This window comes from Apteryx rowi, unplaced genomic scaffold (genome assembly GCF_003343035.1).
Source record: "Apteryx rowi isolate R43461 unplaced genomic scaffold, aptRow1 scaffold_19, whole genome shotgun sequence".
NCBI classification, from domain to species: Eukaryota; Metazoa; Chordata; class Aves; order Apterygiformes; family Apterygidae; genus Apteryx; species Apteryx rowi.
Window position 1 is genome coordinate 4812253 of NW_020448196.1, and position 26145 is coordinate 4838397.

Here is a 26145-nt window from a genome sequence, read left to right on the forward strand (position 1 = left end):
GCCGCGGCGGCGGCGGGGCCCGGGGCCATGTTTGTGCAGGAGGAGAAGATCTTCGCGGGGAAGGTGCTGCGGCTCCATGTGTGCACCGTGGAGGGCGCCGAGTGGCTGGAGGAGGTCTCGGAGGACACCACGGTGGAGAAGCTCAAGGAGCGGTGCCTCAAGCACGTAAGGAGCCGCGGCTGCCGCGGCCCTCGCCGCTGCCTCAGGGCGCCGCGGCCCCCCGGGGCGGCCTGCGGGGAGCCTGTGCCGTAGATAACTCCGAAACCCTAGTTTTCTGTAACGCTTGTGTTCCCGAGCTGGGAGAGGAGGTCGGAGTCCTGGGGAGGGGCAAGCAAGCACTAGTTTGTGAAGAAAACAGACTTTCCTAAAGCCTCGTAAATATCCTTAAAAAAAAAAGTGAAAACAAACGCATGTTTCTGTGTTCCAGCTCCTAGTCTGCCCTATCTGCCACTCTCTTCCTCCACCTGACTGCGTGAAACCCTTCCATATAGAAAGCGAATGCCTGTTTCAAGAGCTGCGTGTGTTGGCAAAGGATGAATTTTGATGGAAATTACTTTGCAACCTTTAGTTAGGGAATTCAGCAAGCGTGGGACAGTAGCAGTAGCCAGCTCTTGCATGCGTCTTATGCACTTAATGTGCTGGCGACCGTGTATTGCAGGAGATGGGTGGAACTGGCTTCTACCAATTTCCCAACAGAGAATAGAGCATATTTTGTTTCTAGTTTATATTTTAAGAATAAACAATGAAAGTAATAACTATGGTGGAGAACTTTCCTTTCTCTGAAAAAATTCCTAGTACTGCCTCACCCTGTGTTGGCACAGTAACTAGTGTGGGTTTCAGTGGGAAGTTAATAGGCTCTTCTAATGCTCTCCCAGTGCTCTAAGGATTGAGGTCTTAATGGACGTGTTGGAAGAGTAAATTGCTAATCATTGTCTGAAAGAGAAAATATATAAAAATATACAGCTGCATTCTGAAGTTAAGCTGGAAAATATAGGGTTTTTGTATTCCCTTGTTCAGTTACTTGCTTGTATGTTTGTGGGTGTTAAACATTGAAACCAGTGGTTGCGAAACCATTGGATTGGATTTCAAAGATCTGCCATGACTGTGTTTTATTTTAAAGCAAAGATGTGACTGATAACAGTGTTATAAGATGGTGATCCATGACCAGGACTGTTCTAAAGACTGTCATTCTGAGACCAGCACAACATGGTCTGACAGCTCGAGTCAAAAGCTGCTGAAATTCTTGCTGAGAGACTTAGCGGAACTCGTTTAACTTTCAGATGAAAGAGGCCAGGACCTCTACTTTCACCCCTGAAAAGGACTGCATGTAGTAAAAGGGTTTTCATCTTCAAAATGTTATAGAGATGTTAAGAAATGTTGTTATTCTTAATAAAAAAACAGTTACAATATGAGAACATACCTGTAATATGTAATTAATTAACCACAACTTGAAGTAACTTAGGTTGTGGTGGGCTATTTAGATTGCTTTGTTCCCTGATGAGCAGGTGGTAAAGTAAGGATGGACAGCAGCCCAAGTGCGCTCTGCAGTGTGCCTTATAGCTGTTTGGTTTTTAGCTAGAACCTCTGGAAACCACAGGTCACAGCACACATTGTTCTGTCTTGATCCATAGTCTTCATAGGTGCTTTTTGGTTTAGAGATGAGAACGGCCACACTTGCTTTTGCTTTATCTGAGGTAGATGTGACCTTTTTTGAGGCAAAATGAGGATGCCCTGCTGAAGAGAATGGGTGAAGGGCCTTCCGTATTGTTAGCATTCTTGGAAGAGCTCTACTGCTACTGTCTGGTCCGCTTTCAGGCTACTGTCTGAAATTTGCTGTGATTAAGCAAAAGAGTGGTGCAAAGACTGCCAGAATAGGGTGGAGTAATGATTACACACATGTGCAGAACTGAAGACCTTTAATTCTCAGGAAGCTTAATTGAATAGACACTTGCATGCAATGTGAGCCGGGGCAGAAGACAATTGATAACTTGGTGGTGATGTTTGATTTCATCTCTCTGCTACTTTATGCTAATGGTATGGATTTGCATAACTATTATGGATAATATATAGTTTTATGGAGGGGAAAATAACCAATGGAAGAATCATGACTGATGATCATGGGTATGTTGCAATGAATCTTGATAATACCTTGAGATAATTTATGCAGCCACCTCTCATGCTGATGCTGATTAATATAATCCCTAAAGTTATCGAAATTGTTCTTTCAGGAAGCAAAAGAAGATGACATTCGTTAGGGTGTCCGATTTTGAATTAGGAAGGTGGGCATGCTTTCTCCCTCTGGAACATTCAAATGTTTACTAATCTCTGAAGAGTCATTTTTGATGTCTTTTTTTTCCTAAATTTAGTGGGTTTTTTGCTCACAGATCAAGCAAAAAACTTCCCCGAGTTCTATCTGTTGACTTGTAACAATTCAGTGATGATTACACACTGTTAAACTGCTACCTTCAGTAATGTTACATATCTAATCTGCAGGGGAAAAAAAACTGATAATAAGTTGTTTTCTTTCCTAGTTATTTTTAAACTTAGGTTTTACCATTAAAGTGTTCTTTCAGAACAGTCACTTGTCCCTGTGCAAAGCCTCACCACCTCAGCGAGAGCTCCTTGTGCAGCCCAGCTGGCAGAATTGGGCCCCAAGGTCTCAGGAAGTTTCTTTAAAAAGAAACTGCTCACCTGGGAGCCAGAACTGGGAAAGTTCAGTTAACCACAGAAACCCAAGTGTAACTTGTATATTTTCATGATCCATAATTCTTGTGCCCCAGGCTGACATTTCAAACATAGCACTGCATTGGCTGAAGGGCCTGTAGAAAGTCCTGATTCTAATATTCTAATTACAAGAGATTGTTGCTTCTTGCTGAGACTCAATGGTATTTCAGAAATACTGATGTAAATTGTAGTCATGCGTTTAAGATGCACGCATGTGGGCTGTGTGTCTGTAAGGTGGCCCACGCTGCCAAGCAAATTACAGGTAGAAGCTCTTAATGTTTATGTGCTTCTAGTCTCCTTTTTCTTAAACTGCTGCGGTGATATTCACCTGGGTTTTAAGGTGGAGGAAGGAGTGTCTGTAGGACAGAGGTACGAGGTGCAGCAATACAAGGATAAGGTAGGTTCATGCCCCTAGACATGTTTTGGTTACTTTGTGGGAGATGAAGGTGGTTTAGCCGCCCAAGCTTAGTACTAGGGAGTGTCAGCACTATTTAAAAAATGTTTCTGTTAATGAAAGCAAACAACAAAAAAAATCCCTTTTCATATTTAAAGACAAACAAACAGCCAGCTTTGCGGTTTATCGAGTTTCCAAGTTCTGCAAATAGCATCTAGCATCAGCAGGGCTTGCAAGCTCAGTGGTTGCTCAGGCATCTGTGAACAAAAGCTTGCTGTAAACTCCAGTGTTAAAAAGAAATGCAAATATTTATGCTGGAAAGAAAACCATAAAACTTACAGCAGGTTCCCTCCTCATTCTTTTGTACAAAGAGATGCAAGAGCTTCTCTTCCCGGGTGTGCTGTGTCCCTGATTGCATGTAGGGCAATGCTAGCTGACCGCTGGGCTGCAGGTGCACCCTGGTTCTCAGCTTCCCTTCATTTGTGTGAGAGGTCCTCTTCTCTGCCTAGGGAATTCCTCCCCTCTCTCGCCACTCTTCCTGTGGATTACCAGTACTCTTCCTTTCTGTGGGCAGGAAGATGTTTTCAGTCATGCTTTAAACTTTTAATCGTGCGTCATTTGCATGAAGCAAGATTCCACAGTGAGATCTGATGGCTGCTGGTGGTAACTTCTTGGTGGTCTGTTGAGAGCTAGTAGAGGCATTGCCTGGTAGATGAACTTTCTGTTTCCCGGGCCTGTTAAAATATGCCAAGTATTTCACTAAGCATTCCCATAAAGTACTGTCTGTATTTGCCTTAGTTTTATGCAGTTGTCAACAGAGTGGTCAGAGGAGGAAGTAAGGTGGCCGCAGGACTTTTCCTTTAAAATAGCTTTACTATGGGAAAGTCTGAAAAATGTTGCCTTGAATCCATGGGTTACTAAGGATAAATGAGTGATTACCTGCAATTTTTAGTTTTTCGCTTGCACTTTCATCTTATTAGTAAATATTATGATCATGTGCACACACAACTTGATATGCGCTAGGAAAAAATAATAGATAAAAGATTAGAAGCAGTTCTTCACCTCTACCCATCCCCACACTGGCAAGTGCTCAAAGTGTGATTACTTGCAACAGGTTCCCTTCCCTTCCCCCCAGCTCCTGTATTCAAATTCTTTTTTGGGGTCTGACTCTAAAGATCTGCAAAATTAATATTGAGCTTTTTCAGAGATGAGATGTTCCACTGATGTACTCTTATGTATTTTGGATAACTTATCAGATCAATTATAGGAGCTACTCCCAATTGCTTCTAGACTTTAATGCATTCTTTGGCTTTTGTTCAGCAGTTAATATACTGAAGGATTAGTTAAAGTTATACAAAGCAAGACTGAAACTCTCACTTCAGTCCTATTGAGGCATCAGAACTGTGCAGAAGCTCAGATGAGGAACTGAAGATTTGTGTTGAAAACAAGTGTTACATTTGAAAAAGGAGCAAGTACTTGGGTTCTGTTGCAGTGAAGACAGAGAAAGTGATGATGGACGCTAAAAGGATTCCTTTGAAGGAGGCTGATAATACATACTAACAGGCCTAAATGCTACATCTAAGTGAAGCAAATGGGAAATACTGTCACTGATTTCAGTGGGGTCTCTGGAAACAGCTCTGTTCCCTGAAGAGTAAATGCACTCTTCTATAGACATGGTGAAAAATGGCTCAGTAGAAATGTGTATTGAAAGAAATGTCATTGAGAGGGTTTTTTTGTGAGCAGAGCAGGTGAGGTCAGTATTAAGTGTCTTATTCTGCTGTAGAAAGCTGTTAAGGTGATAAGAACATAATCAATTTCATGGTTTTGGTAGTTTATTTTTGATTCTGCCTTTCTGGAATTGCAACCATTATGCTTTCTTTTTTCCCCTCAAACAAATTAGAAGCCTCTAGATGCATGCATGTAATGTTCTTGTAGTCTGTCACTGCGGATCTGTGAGCCACGCTTGTATGAAGATGAGTCAGTTCAAGGTTGGGGTGTGTGCTTTTAATTTTGTGTTGTAATGCTAAAATACCAGGAGGTCTAAACTCTAACCTTTTTGTAAAGCCGCAGTAGGGCACGAACACCATGGGATTCATGCTTATTTATATCTGTTGTGATAAATAGCATAGGATTTCAACTTGTAGTTTTCTAGCAGCCTCGATGAAAAGGGTGGTCCTGTGCATAGCGGGTGGGATAGCGCTGGTCCATCAGTCTCAGTGGCACTCTGTCAGTTTATGCCAGCAGAACAACTGAGCCGTAGTCAACTCATATTTGGTACTTGGAAACCGTTCTGTATATTCTAATTGGACTTTGTATCAAGAAAAACCTTTCTTTGTGTCTAGCTGTGTAAATACATGAGTGCTCCTTGGTACAGTTATAAACAAACCACTGATAACGCTTATATTGTAAGCCTTCAGGATTCAAAGCTGGTTTCACAGTGAATGAATTGACATGCAATTTTTAGAATTTTAATAAGATATTGAGCAACACAGTCAGCTATGAAAAAATTAACATGCACTGAGTATTTCTGATTGAGAAGAGTTGTAAATGTAACTTTTCTTCAGCGCGCTCAGCAAGAACCAAGGTTAGGACTCTGGCAGCCAACTCTAATTCCATTAAGCAACTTGAAACGAGGTGCAGAAACTGCTGCTTTCTTTTGAGTTAGGGTCAAGCATACTAAAATCACAGCTGGCAGTTGTTTGTTTAGTCTAATAGTTCATGTGTAAATAATTATTAGATTAAGCAGAGAGTCCCTCCTCTGTCTTGACACTTGGCTATGAAGGAGAAACATGTTGGCATTATTACAGCCTTCCCTTCTGCAAGAACACTGAATGCTCTTTGTAGGTTTTCTTTCTTAGTTTATGATACTAATTGCTACCTTCAGACTTCTCCGGAAGAGTGAGTGACCTTAGCAATCTATTGCAGAATTGGATTAGCTGTGGGTCCTTGAGCATACTTGTTTTGCTCCAAATCACACTTAATTCTGAGTATTTGGACCTATACTCAGGCCTAGGGCAATTTGGAGACAAACTTTAAATCCACTCAGATAGGTTGAAAGTAAAAATGTTGCTTATTTATATTTCTGCAATCCAGTATATCTCTATTGCACTTAATTTTGAGTACTTGGTCCTGTACTTGCTCACTTAAAGTGATTGGGCTGTAAGACTAGGTCTTTGAAACTGTTTAAAGATGTTTTTAAGAGCATCATAATCAGTTGGAACCTAAGTGTTCTTGTTGCTAGCTATTAATTTCAAAACATCAGTGAAGGAGGGCTAGAATCCTCCCTTTTGTTGATTATTTTTCCCAGGCAGGAACTTGGATATGCAAGGAGAAACCTTTTTGCCTGCTCACTACCACGGTTGGAGCATCTTTACAGCACAATTTGAGCTTTGATTTCTTTAATAAAATGCATTCTGTGTACTGGCCTCTAGCATATTTCACCATTACTTAAGCTATTAAGATTCTCCACATACAAACTGTGCCATCATTTAGTAGTTTCTGAAGTGCAAAGTGCAGTGATTCAGGCAGTAGGCTTATTGCTGTCTTCTGATCTTCAATATTTGTTATCTTCTGCAGTGTGTACCTGGGAGCTTGGAGGATCCAAAAACTGTGACACATCATAAGTTGATACATGCTACTTCTGAGAAGGTGCTGACAGACACAAAAACTGTGTTAGAGGAGAACATTCAAGATAGAGGTAAGATTTCCCCCCCCCCTTTTTTTTTTTTTTTTTTTAATATCCTGTCAGCCTGGAAACATGAATCTGTATTTTACTATTTGGTAAGTTCCAAGCTGTGACCTTTTAGTATCTACTCTCAGCTTTGACATGAGAAAGCTAATAAGATGGCAAAAAGGGAAGAGGAAAAAGACTTTGTCTTTCTCCAGAAAAAAACGCAATGAGCAGTTTGCTTTCCTTAGTTCCTCTTTCTAAGAGTTGAACAGAAATTAGGTGTGTCCATTAAGCCAATAAGTTAAATAAATGATTTTTTTTTTACCGCCTTCTTAAAGCAATTCTTTTAAAACCTCCTCCAGTGCTTTTAATATTATCACAGGTATTTAGTAGACAGCATTTATCCTTCAAAAGATCTGAAAATTGTAACCATGGTTAAGAATATTAAGAAAGAAAAAACACTTTTTTTGGAGGAGTTTCTTGAGGTCTCCCAGTCAAGCAGATGGGTGTTGCTTGCTGAAGTGTGTTTGAGCATCTGCAAACCTGGGTCAAAATTAATTATAGTATCACTGGCTTCAGTAGAATATATGAGGCATTTAAAGTCATAAAGAGTTAATGTGATACAAAAGAGAATCTAAAAGAGCTGTTGGGATAGCTGGATTGAGTTCTTACTGAACAGATTAAACTAATGATCACTTCTGGAGGTGAAGGGCAGTAGTGCAGAGAGCAAGTGTAAGAAGCTGGACTGCTGTAGACCGAAACATTGACTGAACCAGCGACACTACTCTTGCTGGATTTCTGGATTTCTTGCTGGAGTACTGCTGCCATGAACACAAGCAATTTGGTCCCCTTTCCCTTTGAAGTCAGTGTCACCTCTCCCCTTCAGAGTCGAAGAGGAGTTGGGAACTCCTGTCTTGGGCAAAGGCAAGGAACAGCCTTTTTGTTGATTAGCAGTTTGTTATTTCCTGGCGAGGCACCATCTCCTATTGAGTTTTGACTTGCAGTTTGCAGCAGCCAAACAGCATTAACTGTTCAGTCATAGCAAGTTGTTGTGCAAATGCTTCTTTGCTTCTTCCCCTGCAACATGCTCAAGTGCCCTGCTGCTGTCAGGGAGGCAAGATAGCAGCCAACAGCTGATTGCCCCTGAGCTGCCCAGTTAAACAGCTTTAGCTGACTCCCTTGCTGCTTCGTGAGGCAGCCAAAAGTCAGTGTGTTGATCCCTTTGCATTCTGGTCAGGTGGACAAATGAGAGTTAACAGCCTTCACCAGCTGTTGCTTTTGGCTGTTAGATACTGAGCCAGGCCTAGGAAACTTGTTGCACAAAGCATGATTTGTTTGCTTTTTACTTGCTTAATGTGATGGACTAAAAACTGTGTGTCAAGCTGTACCTGCCTGAAGGATACAGATGCTGTACAGGCCTGATCTGGGCCCTAAACAGTGTGTCTGCATCTTTGAACCCTTAAAATACCTCTGGTAATAAGGGAGGTGCTGGAAAAAGATGCCTTGTAAAGGAAAAGTCTTAGCCTTAAAAGATTGAATCAAGTGTGTGGCATGTGATCTGGGATACCTGAAACTGAAGACTGTTCTGCTCTTGAAATTTGCCCCTGTGGTCGCCAGTGATGCACCCTACTGTAGACAGTGACCTGCTCTACTGCCATTTCTATGCAAAGGTGAGCTTCAGCCTGGGGCTAGGAGTTGTCACTGAAGCTTTGAATTTGACTCACTATAGTTGAAGGCCCCAGGTGGAAGAGAAAAAAAACATACACAGCCTTTCTGCACTGTTTCTTCCTCAGTGGAAGCTCAGGAAGTGCTGCTCTATTCATATTATAATGGGCCAATTACTGTGTTAATATAGCCACACAAGACATCGGGAGCCAGTATTACTCTCTTTGAGGGTGTTGTGTGAGGAGAAGAAGCTGGTAACAGTGAGAGTGTAACTAATGATGAATCATGTTCTGAACTCCAGCACTATCATCCTAAAGTTACATGACTACATCTGTTCTAACTGATGTCAACCTCTGGCTTTAAGTGTCTAGTCCTTTGCCAGGTATCTGCGCAGCACATTCACCATAGCACTGTGGAACTGCAGACACTAAAGGGGAATCTGTAAATCCGTACTGGCTTTAGTGTGAAAAGTCTGATATTTTAGTGAAATTAAACAAAACTTGTCTCTCGGAAAAATTGAAGCTCTAAAGTATCTTATAGGAACTGTTTTCACTTTACTTTCTAACATATTTCAGTATCATTCTCTCTTTAGATGTGTTGCTCTTAATAAAGAAGCGTGCGCCACCTCCTCTCCCCAAAATGGCAGATGTGTCAGCAGAAGAAAAAGTGAGTTTGGAAGAATTCTTGACTATCCCGTTTTGATTAACAGCCTTATTAATGAGTTGCAGAAGGACTGCTGGGCTGTACTCTGTTTGTAGAGGCAAATGCACCCAGCTAAATACTACGGAAACTATTTCATCTTTCTTGCAAACTTCTAATTTACACTTTTAACTTTGAGAGAACATTTGCCTTAGAATAAAACATGCAGATACACTTTGTGGAAGTAGTATAGATTTGATCTTTGAATAAATGTCTAGTAACTGTATAAACATACTTCAGCAAGTGCCTTGCTGTGTCTCTGTTTCCAAAGCCCTATAAAAATCTGTTGATTTCTGGTCAGGCTGATTTCTGTCTTTAGCAATGTGTAGCTTTTCACCCTCTAACCAGGTATCTAGAGCTGAAGCATTGGCCCTCAACTATTCTACAACATGGCTATTTTTTCTCAGAATGTTTACCGAGAACTCGAACTTATTGAGGGTCAGTGATACCCAGGATGACATCTGTGAACGAGTGCTACTGCAGTTGATGTTATCACATAAATGCTTTGAGCTATGCTTGTGCTTGACATTATGAATCCCTAGGTCTCTCTACTTCCTCCTTGTACAGCTCTGTTTTTTCTTGCTTCCTGTAGGTATTGGTGTATGTCTCTATCTCTTAATTATGGTCTTGCTGGGCAGAATGTCACCATAAGAGCATAAGATGCAAGACTGGGAAAAATTTGTAGTTTGTCCCCTGCTATGGTTTGTCCCAGACAGTAAGCATATACTGAAAATCCAAGGTGCTGTATATCTCTGTGTGATACTTGCAAGCAGTAAAGCTCTTCTAGTGTTGAGCAGTTAACTGTTAACCTGTTCACACTATCGGTACATGTTGACAAAGCATGGGTTTGAAGAGGGTATGTTCTGAGCGGAGTGTTTGGGCCTGGGAGCTGAGGCCTCCGAGTTCTCTCCAAGTCTGTCAGACTTGGCCGCATCTGACACATCACTCTCCCTCTTCATGCTGGAATTGCCCCACATGTTTAGCTAAGAAAAACAGGTATCAGGGCTGAAGGTGGGGCAGTGCAACAGGTCCAGTTTTGCTCTATAATCACAAAATGTTGTTAGTGCTATTAATCCATTGTATTGCTAGACTACTGTTTCTTAGTTGCAAGTTACAGAGCATTGCTCGATGCCTTGGTGAAGGATATAAAATTCCCGTCAGCTACGCGTGTTCTTTGTTCTGTGGATAATGGGTTATAAAACCTGATCATGTCTCCCATCCTTTAGAGGAAACAGGAGCAGAAAGCTCCTGATAAAGATGCTATTCTCAAAGCAACTGCAAATCTGCCTTCTCGCAATGTAGATCGCACTGTGGCCCATCACAACATGAGGGATGTAAGTATTAGACTTGTTTTTTAACTTCTGCACTAACACTCAAGTAGGCTTTTTTCTTACATAAGCTTTTCTCTGCCCTGTGAATATGATTAGCCTTTTTTCTGTAATAGAAATTGAGGTATAAAAATATGTATTAAACTCATTTGTATGACCTGTATCTAAATTTTCTTAAGCTATTCAGTGATTAGGAGGGAAAAAACCTCCAAACCCTCTGTACTGAATTATGATTTTTAAATGCTGTTTGTGCATGGGAGAGCCTCAGTAACCATTTTCAAGATCTGGCAAATGTGAAGTTAGTTGAAAATAACAGAGGAGAAACTACTTTTAATGTATAAGCCCTGCATTCTCTTGTATATGAGTACTCTTATGTGCTCAAACAGGCAACGTGTTTTAACTATAGAATACTTAAGTGATCGGTCAGTGTAGTAGTTAAGGATAATTTTCTATTCAGTCTTAAATAGCTCAGGTGTTTACAGTGTCTTTTTCCTATTCCGTGGCTTTGAAAAGAGAAATTATTATTAAAATTTGACTTCAGTAGTTGAATGCTGATGAAGCCTATGCAGCTGCTGTGTCTGCAGCAGACTGGACTACTATCCCTTCTGTACTACTAGGGGTATGAAGCAGCAAATGTGCCTGTTAACCTAAACAGGACAATTGGCATTTAAGCTATTTAATGGCTAACATGACCTTCTGTGTGGAATTTTTAAAAATAAATGGCCAAGTGAAAAGAATATATGATGCTTCAGTTTAGAAAATAGTCTTGGTTTAGATTGCTCAAATTTAGGTTACTAGAAAGCAAAGGGTTATAACTAAGAAAGCTCACTTCACCGAAGCGTAGGTCTCCAGTTGCTAAAGGAAGTAAATAGCACTGGTATGGAGCTACTGTGACTATCTTCTTATAACACTTTGTGCAAGGTGCAAGTCAGGTTTCTGTGGAGCAATGAGTTTTCCTGGATGCTGCACCTCTTGTGGTGCTGCTGGGCAGGGGCCTGTGGAGGAACTAAAAGGACCTTTCTGCCTGGTACATTTTGCTACTTAGAGCATTTCACAGGAAACAACCAGTGCTTAAGAGTCTAAACAACAAAAAATGAAGCCCTACTAAAACAACCTTCTCTACAGGGGGCCAGATGATAGCAGAGATACTAACAATAGACATATTAAGATTTAATGACATCTGGTAACTTGTTATCTAAATGTTTTGACAGTTTCCTTTCTTACAGTTCCAGACAGAGCTCCGGAAGATCTTAGTTTCTCTCATAGAAGTTGCACAGAAATTGCTAGCACTGAACCCAGATGCAGTTGAGCTATTTAAGAAGGCAAATGGTATGAACATTTCTTTATGGTTACTAGTTCCATCCCAGGAACTTGCTTGCTTCCACAGCAGAAAAAGGCTTGAAGAGTGAAATCCAGAACTTAAATACCAGAGCTGTAATAACTTTGAGGCAAAGATTTCATCTTGTGGTATAGGTTTTATAAAACTTAATTTGTAAAGTCTCTTTGGAATGGATGAAAAGTTCCATTTAAAAGTAAAATTGTTAATAGTAAAACAATTGGAAAACTTCACATGACTTTTACTTTAGGGGGAGGGTAAAGAATCATTTAAAATGCACAAGGAAGTAGAGTTAAATGAGAAAAAATTGTAGCTGTTGATGCACTCAGTGGGAAATCTTTGCCCTTCATCTGATAGGACCTAATCTCACTGATTTTTCTAGATAACTAATAAATATGTGAGAGGTTCACAGAAGGTCTGTTCACTGATGTGGACATCCCATGGTAATGCGGGAGTTTGCTCTTTGAGATTGTGAATGCACACGAACAAAGTTTTTGTCCTGGAAGGATCTATCTGAGCCAGATCAAGCAGAGTACAACAAACTAAATGATGAGATGGCAAATTTGGGGCAGAAACAAAAGCGGGGATTGAAGAGGAGAATGGGGTTTGAACTTAACATGTCCCTTTCCATTGAGGAAGGGATTTATTTTAGCTTGAAGTAAATTTGAACGTTGTTCTTTTTGTGTATATGCAGCCATGCTGGATGAGGATGAGGAAGACAGAGTGGATGAAATAGCTCTGCGACAGCTTACGGAAATGGGGTTTCCAGAGAGCAGAGCTGTCAAAGCCCTTCGATTAAATCAGTAAGTGTACTCAGCATACTGGCTGTAAATTATTTGGTATGATTAAAAAAAATTGTTTTTTTCTCTAAAGTCTCCTTATGTGGGTCACCCAAAATTAGTTTGGAGAAAGCACTAGCACAAAAAACAGTGCTGCCTCAGGCAACACACAGATGCAGGTGGTACAGGGAAGGGAAAGCAGTGCTCTACCTGTTCTGGAAAGAATAGCTGGTCTGTGGTTTGCGAGGCTGTCAGGTTGGCACTGCTCCTAAGCATTAAACTAGCACCTTCTTGTGCTTAAAACTCAAATTTTATGAAGAAAAAAGCAAGCGTAGCCCATCAGAGCAGCCTTTGAGCTGTAGAAAAATACTTCATGCTGACCTTGTAAAAACATTGCAAGAATATTATAAAATCCAGATAGTAACTGTAGGAATAAAGACCTCAGGAGGTCATGTAGTCCTTCTTGTGCCCTGAGGAGAATCAGCTGTGCTGTATCCCTCCTGAAAGGAGTTTGTTAGGCTGTTTTAAAAATTACTAATGATAGAGAATTCATGATGTATTCCAGTCACTCTTTTCCAGTATCTCTGTCTTCATACTTAGAAAGCTCTGCTTTCTCCTCTGATGGCCACCATCCCTCATGCTGTAACTGAAGCCAAATAGGCAAGGGCTTTCCTTTCTGTGACCAGTAATTACTGTGTGGTCAAATGAAATTGCATGTTCAGTTGCCCTGTCACTATCTTAGCTTCCTTTGTGTTCATTGGGAAGGAATGTCTTGGGGCTCTCTCAGGGTCCCTTAGCTTGAGCGCTTGCAGTGAATAACTACTGTCCATGTTATGGTCATGGTGTTTTGTTGGTCTCCCTTCAGTTGGCCTCTCCTTTGAGGGACTACAGATTCCTTCTTGGGTCAAACTGGAGGAAGAACTGTGATACATGTCCAAGTACAATCACCTGCGCTGAAGCTTGCTCTTGCTCAAGTTATATTGTGCATGTGCAGTGTTTGTCCCACTCTTTCCTTCATGTGTTGTGAATGGCATTCCTTGATCACAAGATGTCTGAGAGAGTTCTCCGTAAGGAGCAACAGATGTAGTTCCATGCAAGTCTGGAACAGGCTTTGCCATTTTCTCAGTGGTTGCAAATGGTTAGTGATTGTCTGTTGTGAAATAAAGCTGTTGGTTTGGAGAATAAGGTGACTCCTTCAGAAATGCCTTTTAAAACCTGGTTTACAGTTGTCCAAGTTGAACTTTGCTGCTCTGTCTTACTTCCTGGCTTCAGAGATGATTGTGGTGTCTCAAATGCATCAAGAATAGAGGTGCTCTGAGATTTGCTCCAAGACTGTATTTATGACTTCTCAGATACTGATTAATAAGCAAGTCAGGATACCGTGGGAATGAACGCAAAGAAAAATGTGTGGGGAACAGTGCTGCCCTTCTGGAGTGTTCCTCATCCCTGTATTCTTTATTTGCTTTTCAGTATGTCAGTGACACAGGCCATGGAGTGGTTGATAGAACATGCAGATGACCCTACAGTGGATGCTCCGCTTCCTGGTCAGACTCCATCAGAAGCCCCAGCTGAAGCTGGTGCGTCCTCCGCTGAAGTGACTGCAGGTCCTAGCTCAGAAGCTGGTGGGGAAGAGGCCAAAGATGAGCTGACAGAAATATTCAAGAAGATCCGGAGGAAAAGAGAGTTTCGTCCAGACCCACGAGTATGTGTGGTGTATCTCACTATTTATGTAACTATTAAGACTGAAAGGGACTGTGTGGGTACCATGGAATCCAAATAAATGTTTAGTTAAGAAATGTAAAGGGACATTTCTGTACACGTATATTGTACTGGCCAGACAGTATTTTAGTGGAAAGCTTTAGGGGCTGCTTAAATTCAGATTGCTGAAAGGGATATTACCTAACTAATGTATTGCTGTCTCGGATACCAGTGTCTAAATTACTGGTGCTGTTACTTTTACACCTGAAAATTGACTGTTGCAACAGAAAAGAGCTGATAGACTCCTAGCGTTGCCTTTCAGCTGCCTTCAGAGAAGAAAGGGTTGCAGGGCAAGAGTAGGTCCTTTGCTATAGAAAAGGACGGAATAGCCTAATTGTATTTAGGGGGCATGGAAGAGTATCATCAGCAGATTAAAAGTCTTGCAGCAAATGCAGAAGTTAGCCTTTCTTCAGAATGAAGTGAAGTGGAAGATTTGAAGTGAAAATTTATGGTGTCATCACACTGTAAACTCACCAGGAGGTGCTCTTCAGAATCTGACACTTTGTTTTTACCACTAGAGGTTTCTTGTGATTTCAGCTGGAATCTGCAAACAATGTAGTGATTGACCTAAGTACAATTTCCAGTAGTTGAACATTCTCATGATGATATCCAGGTACACATACCTAAATACATAATGCTCACTAGCAATATAGAGTAAACCCAGGAAGTAAAATTAAATCTAGTGAATAGAACTACAAGTGCACCTGGAATGTGTATCTCGGTGAGACATGAGAAAAGCTTAGACATGAGAGAAGTTCTAAAATAATGTGCTTCCATCCTGCTCTTCTTCCTGTCCCATGTACCCTTGCTTTGTGCCTTGCATTCAGCTTTGGCATGTTGAGGATAAGGAGCTACCTTTAGACTTAGGCCCTTAAGATTTATTCCACTTATGCAGTAGACACTTCTGATATACAGTGGATGACAAGTTTGTGGATAAAATTACTTGGTGGTCTGCAAATGGAGACAGCTGTGTCTACCCCACAAAAAGCTCCTGCACAGGAGGTGAAAGGATGTGACTGTTATTGTTTCTGCGTGTTAAATGCTGTATTTATTAAGCTATGCAAATCTGATGTAGGCTGTCATTGCCCTGATGGAGATGGGATTTGATGAAAAAGAAGTAGTAGATGCACTGAGAGTAAACAACAACCAGCAAAATGCAGCTGTGAGTACACTTATTTCTGTTCCTTATTGCTACAATAGTCTGCTCAGCCAATTCCTTTTATCATTAATTGACTTTGGTTGTATTGTAAAGCCCAAATGTTACTGAAATTGAAATAAACACTAAGTTCTCTGTCTCCCTCAGATTAGATGCACAACTGGAATGCAGAAAGCTTTAAATTTCTTAAAAGAACTCAGCATGCATGAGGTTAAGGCTGATCTGGTTCATATAGTGTGTGTGGATTTTCAAAAAATTCTTGAAGCTTCTTCACCAGGGGCTGCAACTAAAGAAATTATCCTATCATGAGAAAGGGAGAGATATTCCCCATAATTAATAACTGATTAAGGGATAGGAATACATGATGAGGCAAGAGATTCAAGCCATGCAATGTATGAATTAACATTCTGCAACAATGTATTCCACAACTTAGGGAGGCCAAGATGTGAAGGTTTTCGAAGACTGACTAGTCCCCTGTTAGTGACTATATTAAGCAGAATGATGTAGATGCAGCTGACGGTGAAGGAAGCTTCTTTTCTTAAGCATCTGGTGCTGTCTACTGTCAGAGAAGGGATATTGGGCTGGGTGGTTCTTCAGGCTGACCTACTGTAACCATGCTGATGCAGTGCCTGCTCTAGGAAACTCATCTATAGGATGACACACGTCTTCCCTCAGCTTTGAAACATCCAAAGTTAGTGTCTTTTTATTACCATACCAGGCAATACTGCTGTTCCTGTTGAAGTAAAGATTGATTTCAGTTGGAGCAAAACACAAATGAATAGTAATCTAGTGTGAAAAGAAATATATAGTTCAGTCTTTAACTGTACATGAGAGGAAAAAATATCTTTAACATGCCACTTTGTCACAAGTTTTGACAGACTTTCACTGTAATAGAACCAATCATGAATTTGTTGTGCCCGGTGATTTCTTTCAGTGCGAATGGCTGCTGGGAGACAGAAAGCCTTCTCCAGAGGACTTAGATAAGGGAATTGACACCAATAGCCCTCTCTTCCAAGCCATCTTAGAAAACCCCGTGGTACAGTTAGGGCTAACTAACCCTAAAACTCTACTAGGTAAGTACTGTTTGGAGTCCTGATAAATATACACAGTCTCTGCAGTTGCTAGCAAATAACAGTACAGACTGAATGTTCACAGCCTGTTTTGTGGGATGGGTGCAGCTCTGTATCCTTTTCCTCCCTTTCAGCGGCTGTATTGTTTGCTTGCTTCATCTTGCAAGCCAGACACCCAGAAGAGAATTTGGGGCTGTCCCAGAAATGATACTAGTCCCTTGGCTAGTGGATTACATGTGCTGAACTCAAACTTCAATAGCTGCTGGCTGCAGTGCTTTTCTGGATCTAGGAGGCCTTTTGCATTCCCTTTGTCCAGGGCAAGGGGGGAAAAAAGGGATATCTGTCTAGAACTCTAGTTGTTTCACTGAAAAAACAGTGTACAGCTTACTGTGTGTTGAGGCCAGGTCACTGAAATGGAAAATAATTTGTGTGAGTTACCAAACAAAAACCCTGAGCTAAGGCTTTGCCCTGCCAAAGTTGAGATAACACGTGTGAACATGTTTTCCCCTTCTTGGAGTTCAGCTCCATGGCAAAATTTGTGCCTTCTTGGTCGGAAAGGCTGTGGGCTCGGCAAGCACTGATCTAATGAGCCTGACAGTGAAATGTAAATCTCTGGATTGATCATTCTTATAGTGGAAGATAATGCAGAACGACCTTGCCTCTGTGTTGTACACAAACTTTGCATTTAATCTTTGGCTTCAAACTTTATTTGAAGACTTGCTTTTAAATAAAGGGGGTATGCACAGCTCTTTGAAGAGTTTTTTAAAATACCTGCTTTAAATGTAATTAGCAGAGCTTGCAAGGCTTTAAATAATTCAAGAGCAGAATATTCTCACCTTGTTTTCTGAACAAATGGTCTCTTCATTTCTGAGAGGGTTCCACACTGCAGCTCAGAATATAAATAGAAAATGAAATGCTATTATATGCACTTGTAAAGCTTGGATGAGCATGAGAATATATTCCTAATGATACATCTGCAAATTGCTGATGTCACAGATTTTAATAATGAATGTTTGCATTTAATTAGATACTTAAATAAAGTTGATAAATCTTTAGTTTTAACTCTTGAGTCTGTGTAAAGAAATATGGTTAAAGTGGGTTATTTTGGGCTTTGCCAGAGGCATGCTGCACGACCTTGAGCAAGGTATTAATGGTGAGCCTTTCAGAGGTGCTGGGTACTTCCAGCTCCCACTAATGTCACTCGGAGCTGTGTAAGTTAACCTTCCTGGAAAATCAAGATGCTGACCTTGGCGCCAGTCTGCCAGATGCTTATAGCACTGACCTTTTGGTGACTTCTGAATAGGTCAGATCTGCAACTGCTTTTTTGTCCCATTCCATAATGATTGAATGCTCTGAATTTTCGGTAGTCCAGCTCAGTCTGTCACGAAGCTTATAAATTATTGGCTGGCTCATTCTTCTGCCATATTTGCAACTTGGCTTTTGCAGTAACTATCTGGTTCTGATTAATTTCTTGATCCTTCAAAATAAGTAACAGAATGAAAAATAGTGTAATGGCAGCTATGAATAGAAAGAAGGAACTGTCCTTAAGTATTTTAAGCTGTCATTGTTCAAAAATGGAGGTAATTGTTCTGCATACTTCCACTTCTGTCTGCATCGAGGCAGGTGGAATTTGCTGCCTCCCTGGCATCCTCTGCCCTCCAAATGCCAGGAAGGAGAAAGCACTTGCTGTTCAAAGGGAAGGCACTGCTTCCCTTCTGGCTCCAGAGACCTCCTTGGGAAATGTAGGGCCAGAATATTAGTTTGGGACTTGAGGGGCAAAGATGGGCATTCATAAACTGATGACTAGAACTACACTACTGCAGCCAGTCTAGACAAAAACAGGGAAATCCTTTCCAATCCTCTTAGGGCAGGCCTCACTACATTATAGTCAATCTCCTAAGTATCCGTGATCAGAAGTCACCGTCTCCAAGTTCAGAGGCGTCTTCTCGCTAGGGACACCTGAGACTCAGTCCCTGGCAGCTACAAAGTGCCTGCATTCCCTGGGGATATGCCCAGTTAATATTCTGTGGAGCCTAAGATTGCTCTGCAGTGGAAAGGAAGGAAGAAGTTCTGCATGTATCTATTTGCTAAGACTTTATCTCTTCAAACCCCTGTCCTTGAGGTTTTGAGATGGATTGTAATCCAGGCTGAGTATTTAATCAATCTCTGCCTGCAGTGAATTTAATTCTGAGGAGTGACAGACTATAGTGTCTCTATCTGTAGAGACTTAGGAGTGCAAAAGGTAAGTGTATGCTGAATTTCCCCCACTTCCAGGGGATTCTTGCCCACTGCATTGGATAAGTAGTGGTCCAAAGCAAAGAATGGCTCTGCAGCAATTTTTAACTTTCCTGTTGCTTAAGCATCCCAAACCTTGAAGCATTTGCTAAATAAAGGACTAAATGTGTTACAATTTCCATCTCTTGGCAGCCTTCGAGGATATGCTTGAAAACCCCTTGAACAGCACTCAGTGGATGAACGATCCAGAAACTGGGCCTGTCATGCTACAGATCTCTCGAATCTTCCAGACCCTGAACCGCACGTAGAGGGGAATGCCGGTCCGCTGTGCCACTTCCTACTGTCCCTCGCTTCACCTTCCCAATGGGAGGGAGCGTGGATTGCTGGGGGTGGGGGTGGAGAAAAAGCGTTCTCTCCGAATGGCTATATCTCGCATGAGAGCATACGTAGTTATGGCCAACCCGAAGTTAATTGCCTTGTGGATTTAGTGTTAGCGGAAGAGGTTTGAAGACACTTATTTTTGTTTTCAGGTGTTAGGTTGAAAATAAAATATATCCAAATATAGGAAAAGGTTTTGTGAAAGCAATTAAGAATCTGATTGGCGAGAAATATGATGATATTGCTCGTGTTTTAAGCTCCTTGGTAAAAAGGCCTGTGACAGTAGTTTACTAGCCAGTTTCACTAGCATCTGGCTAGCGTTTACAAGAGGTCACTGACCACTAGCATAGGATATTAATCATCTCCATACAGTATTAACTTATGGGTATATCAAATTATAAAATGCTTTTTTAAATTGATTCTTAGGAAATGTTTTTTAAAAGTCCAAATATTGGGAGAGCAAGCACATTTCTATCCAAACTTGTTTTGTCTTGCATTATAATTTAAACGGAATAATTCATAGATGGAATTCCTTTAATAAATAGCATTACTTTTTCCTATTTATTTTCTGCGTTAGTGTTGTTCAAGTCCTACAGGGTTTAGACTTGTAGGTGATTCTGTCAGCTACATTAAAGATGCAGTATCTCTTTCATGACAGAACTTGCAACACCAACACTTGGATTCTCAAGGGCTGCAATTCATAAGCTTATACTCTGCCATATCCTAGTGCAAGGAGGATGTATTCACACTGCATTTTTTTCCCTTTTGGTGTGCATGATTTTGGAAAGGGAGACTTATGTTGTTGAGTTTATTTTTTAGACTCTGTTTACAAAAAGATACTGATTTGCATGGGTTTTCATTGAATGGTAACCTGCAAATAAGCAGAAATGCTTATGTTTTTAATCTTGCTTAAAGCATTTAAAAGTGCGCTTGAAATTACTGTCTTTGAGATAGAGGCATTTTTTTTTCACCACTTTTTTTTTATTTTTAAACCCTGGAAATACCAAGAATGTCAGACTGTGTCTTTCCTAGCTTTATCAGAAGACTGACTTGAGATTTCAGACAGAAATTGTGAGCTTCTGACAAAAGAACTTGCTAGTGAATATCAAGATAGATTTTATTATGATTGGGCTATGGGGGTGTTACTTTTTAAGTCTAAAATGTTTTTTTTTTTTTCTTTTCAACTTAGTGCCACATGATTGACATCTGTCATAATCTGTCAAGTCTTGTAATCCACAGCCTTTCTCTGGAAAGGCAGGCTATGCAAGACCTGCTTCTCCAAAATACAGAGCAACCAGAGAGGTCCTATTCTTAAATAGCACAAAGGTATCTGTCAGAGGGCTATCCTGAATAGCTCTGCAGGCACCTTTTAAGTGTGGTTTTTGCGTTGCTGGGTTTTGTGCATGTGTGTGTGTTTTGGGGTTTTTGTTTTGTTTTGTTTTCTTCTTTCTTTAAGAAGAAAATTGCAGCAAGATGTAACCCGAAACCCTGCAACAAGTTTTGGCCTGAACTTGGCATCTGATCTGTGCTATTATGCAGCCAAGGCACTGAAGTTGCCAATTTCACATAATTAATATGAAGGGTGGGGAAATCGAAACAGCATGAGATTTTATCTTGGCCTACTATCCCAGTGTTTTTTTTTAATTTTTGGTTTTTGTAATTTCATATTAAGCTTGCACTTCACGAGAGTGCTGAAATATTTACTTTTACATCTGAAAATTCAGAGCTTTATAGAGATTTATCTTCTATTCAAATTGGACAGTAACACCATTTTCTCGGACTCCTGTTAAGAACAGATTGACAGCATGATGTAAAATTGTAACTTTTTTCTATACCTGTAAAAGCCAAGAACCTGATCCTGCAACCCTGTGAGTTTGATGCAACTACTCATGAGTAGTTGTGACTGAGGTTGTGGCATTATAAAAAGCCTTGTTTGTTTTTTCTCATTCCCTGCAGTTTTTGATGTGTGATACTACCAGAGGACGTTCTTACCTGAGGTTCTAAGTGTCTTTCCCTACTCAGTCAGGGTTCTTGTAAATACTCCTTTTAGTGATTCTTTCTGGAAGGCAAAGCTGGGAAAGAAAAACTACCCCGTAATATTTTTTTGGCTTTTGTATAAAAAAGTACAGCTTCAGACTTACTGAACAGATACCTGGGTAGCAGTCATAGCCTTTTAATGAGCCTTTACATTCTTCAAAGACCATTTCCATGCTTCTGTTGTTTCAGTGATACATGATTGGACTCTCGAGTGGCTGTAGAGAGCTTCCAGACAGACCAGGCAAGGATCATCTCTCAATTTTAGATTCATCTACAAGTTTGGTCTCTGATTTGCTCAAGGCAGAACCTAGCTGTGATATGGCAAGAACAAGCAACCCACCTCACCTGTTGCTACTGACAGAGGAGAATATGGATGATTAACTTGAACCAGCTGCCTAATTTTTAGATGGCTGAAGCTGGGTGAATTCCCAATATACAGGGTCTAACCAGCTTCAGAGGAGCAGAGCAGCTCACTCTTGAGGATGAAAGTTCTGCTACTCGTGCATCTCTGCATTAACCCCACAGCAATGGGATTGGTCAGTGTGATGCTGCCAGTGCCCGTTACTAAACTGTGCATCATCTTCAGTGTCGGTTTGATCAGGGTGATAACTCTTATCAGAGCTGCCTCCCTCAGTATGCCAGAGCAGAATCGGTGCCAGTGATTCTTTTATTAAAAACAGAAAAAAGCATCAGGAAAGCATAATCATGTAACAGATGAAGGTAAGAATGCCCAGCCTCACCAACACAACCCAGTGCTGCAACTGCAGATAGAAACCTTATGGATTAAAGGCATACTGCATCTTTAAAACACTTGCAAGCTTGAGAACGTGGTTATTTCTGGCTCTCCTTCCAGAGCTCAACGCTTACACAGCCTAAGTGTTAGTGTGTTCTTCCTGATTTGCCAAACCATTTTGTTTCTTGGTATGGTTTTAGCAAAGTCTTGCTTGCCTGAGAACATAAGTTTCCAGTAGCTGAAATAGGCCAGAACTTATGAGGTGTGATGTTTGCGGCAAGGCCCAGAAGTTGATTTTAAACCAACAAAGCTATCCTTAAGGTTAAATTAACATTCAAGGAATTGATAACACAATAGTGTTGTCTTTTGGGTATGAATTAGCACTAGACTATGGAGCTGTATGTCCCATGGCATCTGGATGTATTGCTACTTCATCATGGTTAATGTGCGTGTTTGGGAAGAGGGATTAAGTTCATTTGTGCTTGCAAAAGTATTGATTATCTTTTCTCCTTCCAATTCCCCCCCCCCCCCAAAAAAAAAAGAAAAAAGAAAAAATCACTGTTACTGAGTTAGCATGTGCAGAGACAGGTCTGCAGGCCCAAGGAGTGTGTAGTGAGACTACTGCTCTTGTTCTGTGGCTAAAGGTGGAGGACTGGTGGTTCTGGTCTGTAAACCAGTAAGAGGTCCTGAAGTTTTGTGAGGAAGAACTGCTCACAGGAGTAAGGATTTGCAGGTTCACGTCCTGTGCTTGTATCTGTTCAACTTACAACTAGCAAAGACATGTCACATTTGGGTGTCTCATAACGTGGTCAAGGGGATATTGGGAAGACCCATGAAATCAAGGAAAGTGAGGAAGTGGGGTGGTAGGTGACTCTTTCAATGCAGTATCGATTTCTTACAGTTCTTCTAACTCTGCCCCATCAGTTGATACAGACAATCTTCTACCTTTTGATATTACATGACTCTTGAAAGCTAGCTAGCTATTTATTTAAATATATATAACTTATAATTTTTGTCATCAAAGCTTTGATATTTTTAATAGAAATGTACTATATGGAAGTTTGTTCTCAGGGCTTCATATTTATATTCTCTTTATAAGGGGGATGCATTTAAAGGGATGTATTTGGAAAAAATGCTGTTGGCCACTTTGCAACTTGGACCTTGATTGGTCTTGACCTGTGAGACTGAGCTAGCATAATTCTCCTAATAAACCTCTAGTGTTAGATACAGTCCAAAGAATCTGCCATTCTTTTCTCTCCTTGTGAGTAGTGGCATGAGTCTTCCTTTAAGATTGCTGTATCGTTACATCAAAATGGTCACACAAGATTACCCAGCCACTTCACAGTTCGCTGATCTTTACACCATGTCAAGGACACTTCTGTTCTCCAAGCAGCTGGAAAATTAACTTGCACTGTTTCTAGTATGGTCATTAATAAACTTCTGCTGTTCTAGGAAGGCGCAAGGTTTGCTCCTTCCAGAGCTCTTAAACCTCCAGCTAATTGCATCTTTTTGGCTGCTTGCAGCCTGTCTTGGGTACATCCCAGAACCTTGACCCCCATTTACTCTCCTCGTTCTCACGGAACCAAACTTGTCTTTGGGGGATTGATCTTCATATCCAAGAAATACTTAAATGGTTATTGAAATCTTTTTTAGTTGGGACAGTTATTTTGCGGGGGCTGAGGATCTTTAATACACTTTGAAAGTTGCTTAAATAAGCATTGCACCAAATGAATGTATTATAACACTGTCAGCAAATGTTGCCTGTAGAACAGGTACGGAGGTTCACAGCCATCTCAATTTCAATGGCAGCTTTCCAAAAGTAGCGTGCATGGAATAGTAGCTCATCCACAGTAAAAGCCCCATTTTTCTACTTTTAATAAATGGCATTTTTATTAACTGGTAGAATAGCAGCATTTGCAGCAGGGTATTTCCATCCAGTTATAAGTCCTTGTGCTTTGAGGTGTAAGCAAACTACTAACTGAATCCTCCTCTCTGGGCCGACGATTCTTCTGAAGCGTCTGTGTTAGCTGTTGCCAGAGCCAGGACAGTCGATTAGCTCAGCCAGAGTGGCAATCCCCGTGTTCCTGCAGAGGAAAAGCAAGCTGTGTATAGTAAGTCTCCATGAATGTGGTATCGTGGCTGTTGTTGTCACCTGCATCCTGATATCTAGATATAACAAGAGGTTTGTTAAGGACCTCTTGCCCTAGACTTAAAGATCTCCAATGCAGAACCTGTTTGCAGCATGTGAATTTCAATAAACATAAATGCATTAAATTCTTACTGAATTCAGATATAGTTTTATATCATGTTTTAGGGAGAGGAAAGCAGTTGGATCATGTTTTAAACTAAGCCCCACAAAACCAAGCGTCTCTTGTTGCAGCAGGTAACAGAGGCCTGTAGAGTGTTTTTTAATTTGCCTATTTTTATCATAGTTTAATGAACTGTACAAGAATGTGATTTGCTACCCAGCACGTACCACACAGCAGCACCAGTAAAATTATATTGCGAGGTACTGACTTAACATTTTTCATTTCACCTGTGTATAAAATACCTAGGTACAGCGTACGGTAATTTTCATATGGAACTGACACCGATGTGTGGCATGCACAGCTGTTTCTAAGATGTAATGTTACTTTTATGAAGCTTAGCTAGGGCAGACCTCACTGAGCCTGTGCGATTCGGGGTTCATTCTAGACGTGCTAGCGCGGGTCACTGACCTCTCCCGACCTGGGCAAAACCAGCAGCCTTTGCTTCGATACAGTAGCCCTCTAGGCAAAATCAAGAAACTGCTACTAATCTGTTAACCTTTAAACAGTCCAAGTGTCATCTGCTGAAATGTATTCGTAGAAGTTAGCGGGGTCGTTTGAACAGTCTGGCTTTGCTAACGGAAGGCGATTACCTGCCTTTAGCATGCGGCGAAGTCATACCCGTGAGCGAGGCTAGAATGAATGCTGAGTCTTTAAACCTGCTCACACACACACACTAAAGACACTGATGTTATGTGTGTTGTAAATTTATAATATATCTTAAAAATAAAGTTTTTTGATTTATTACAGACTGTTCTGAAACGTCATTTTGAAGAGTAGTAAAGGTTATGAATTCACACTGTTGAGTGTTGCTTGTATCTGCAGACTGCTAAAATTGTTCCTCAGAAAATAAGGTATTTTAATAGCTGATCAACAACCCCATAACACAATTTGAGCAGAAAATCCTGGTTCAGTACCTGTTTCTGCACCTAGAAGGTATTTCTTCACTTCCCAGAAACAGTTGCTTTGCTAAGATTCATTAAGGGTTATGTGAAGTGCGTTTGTTGATCCCCTGTGATGGACCGATGCCACATAACGGGGCTTTATCTTGACTGATGAACTGGAAGCGTCTCCTCGCGCAGCGAGGGAGCCCCCATGGAGGGCGGCAGCTCGAGCGCTAGCAGCTGTCAGCGGTGGGGTGCGACCGCCCGCACGTGACTGAACCGAAGCGCCCGTTCCCTTGCGCGGTGCCAGCGGTGCCGCTGGCGATTTGGCAATAAGCGGGGAAGAGCCTCCAAGTCTTGCCCACGTGTGTGTGCGGTTGCCTGGGAGGCAACCGAGCGAGAGTGTGAACGCGTGAGGTTCGTTCTCCGGAGAGCAGGTGCGGTTATTAGCATTTTTACCCAAGGTACAGGGCGAGGAAGAGCACCTGCAAGGAGTCTGTTAACGTAGCGCATGCTACAGCAACTTGTGAAGAGTTCAGGGAAACTTTCATTACGTCCCGTGGGAGAGAGGGCTGGACCGAGACCTCTAAATGCTCGTTACTCGGCGCAGGCTTTCAAAAGTGTTGGAGACTGCAGGCATCTTCTTGGTCCCAGATGGCCCCTAATTTAGGTTTCCTTAAATGCACAAATTAGCAGCAAGCTGCAGGACAGTTCAAAGGTCCATCTTTGCAGTAAATTACACTTTTTTTTAAAACCTACAAGCAGTTTATGGTATATTATTTAGATAATGGTACTTCTGAACCTAAACTGGTACAGCAGGTCTGGGCAGAAATCCACACCTTAAAATTTAAAAAGAGCTGGTATCTGAGTGACAAAATGTGTTGTAATTGCCCTAGTGTTTGTGGGCTCTCCGGAGGTGAGAAGCGCGCTTTCCGCATGGAGCGGCGCTGCCAGCGTTGTCCTTCAGCCGTGACAGGCAGGTTAACGGCTGCC

At 41.2% G+C, this 26145-nt stretch overlaps 1 protein-coding gene across 6 annotated transcripts; it reads left to right on the plus strand.

The window, feature by feature from the left end:
* The first annotated feature begins 6 nt into the window (after positions 1-6).
* Positions 7-25017, plus strand: UBAC1 (UBA domain containing 1). Of its 6 annotated transcripts, XR_003252905.1 has the most exons (12): positions 7-165; positions 6695-6815; positions 9046-9119; positions 10379-10486; positions 11692-11809; positions 12511-12619; positions 14066-14297; positions 15429-15515; positions 16444-16582; positions 19007-19134; positions 20382-20518; positions 21419-25017. XR_003252905.1 is itself a non-coding variant. In XM_026062118.1 (11 exons), the coding sequence occupies exons 1-10, from the start codon at positions 28-30 to the stop codon at positions 19120-19122; spliced, it is 1242 nt and encodes a 413-aa protein (XP_025917903.1). In that variant the 5' UTR covers positions 7-27; the 3' UTR covers positions 19123-19134; positions 20382-25017. The 6 variants fall into 6 exon arrangements, 5 of the variants coding, with proteins under 5 accessions (XP_025917903.1, XP_025917904.1, XP_025917901.1 ...); XM_026062118.1 differs by having other exon boundaries at positions 20382-25017; XM_026062119.1 differs by lacking the exon at positions 20382-20518.
* The last annotated feature ends 1128 nt before the right edge of the window (positions 25018-26145 follow it).

Bases quoted from the DNA above. Each gene is read 5' to 3' on its own strand.
- UBAC1 (XM_026062118.1), top strand. From the start codon at position 28: ATGTTTGTGCAGGAGGAGAAGATCTTCGCGGGGAAGGTGCTGCGGCTC. The intron at 12,620-14,065 runs GTAAGTGTACTC...TTTGCTTTTCAG, and splicing joins AAAGCCCTTCGATTAAATCA to TATGTCAGTGACACAGGCCA. The intron at 15,516-16,443 runs GTGAGTACACTT...GATTTCTTTCAG, and splicing joins ACAACCAGCAAAATGCAGCT to TGCGAATGGCTGCTGGGAGA.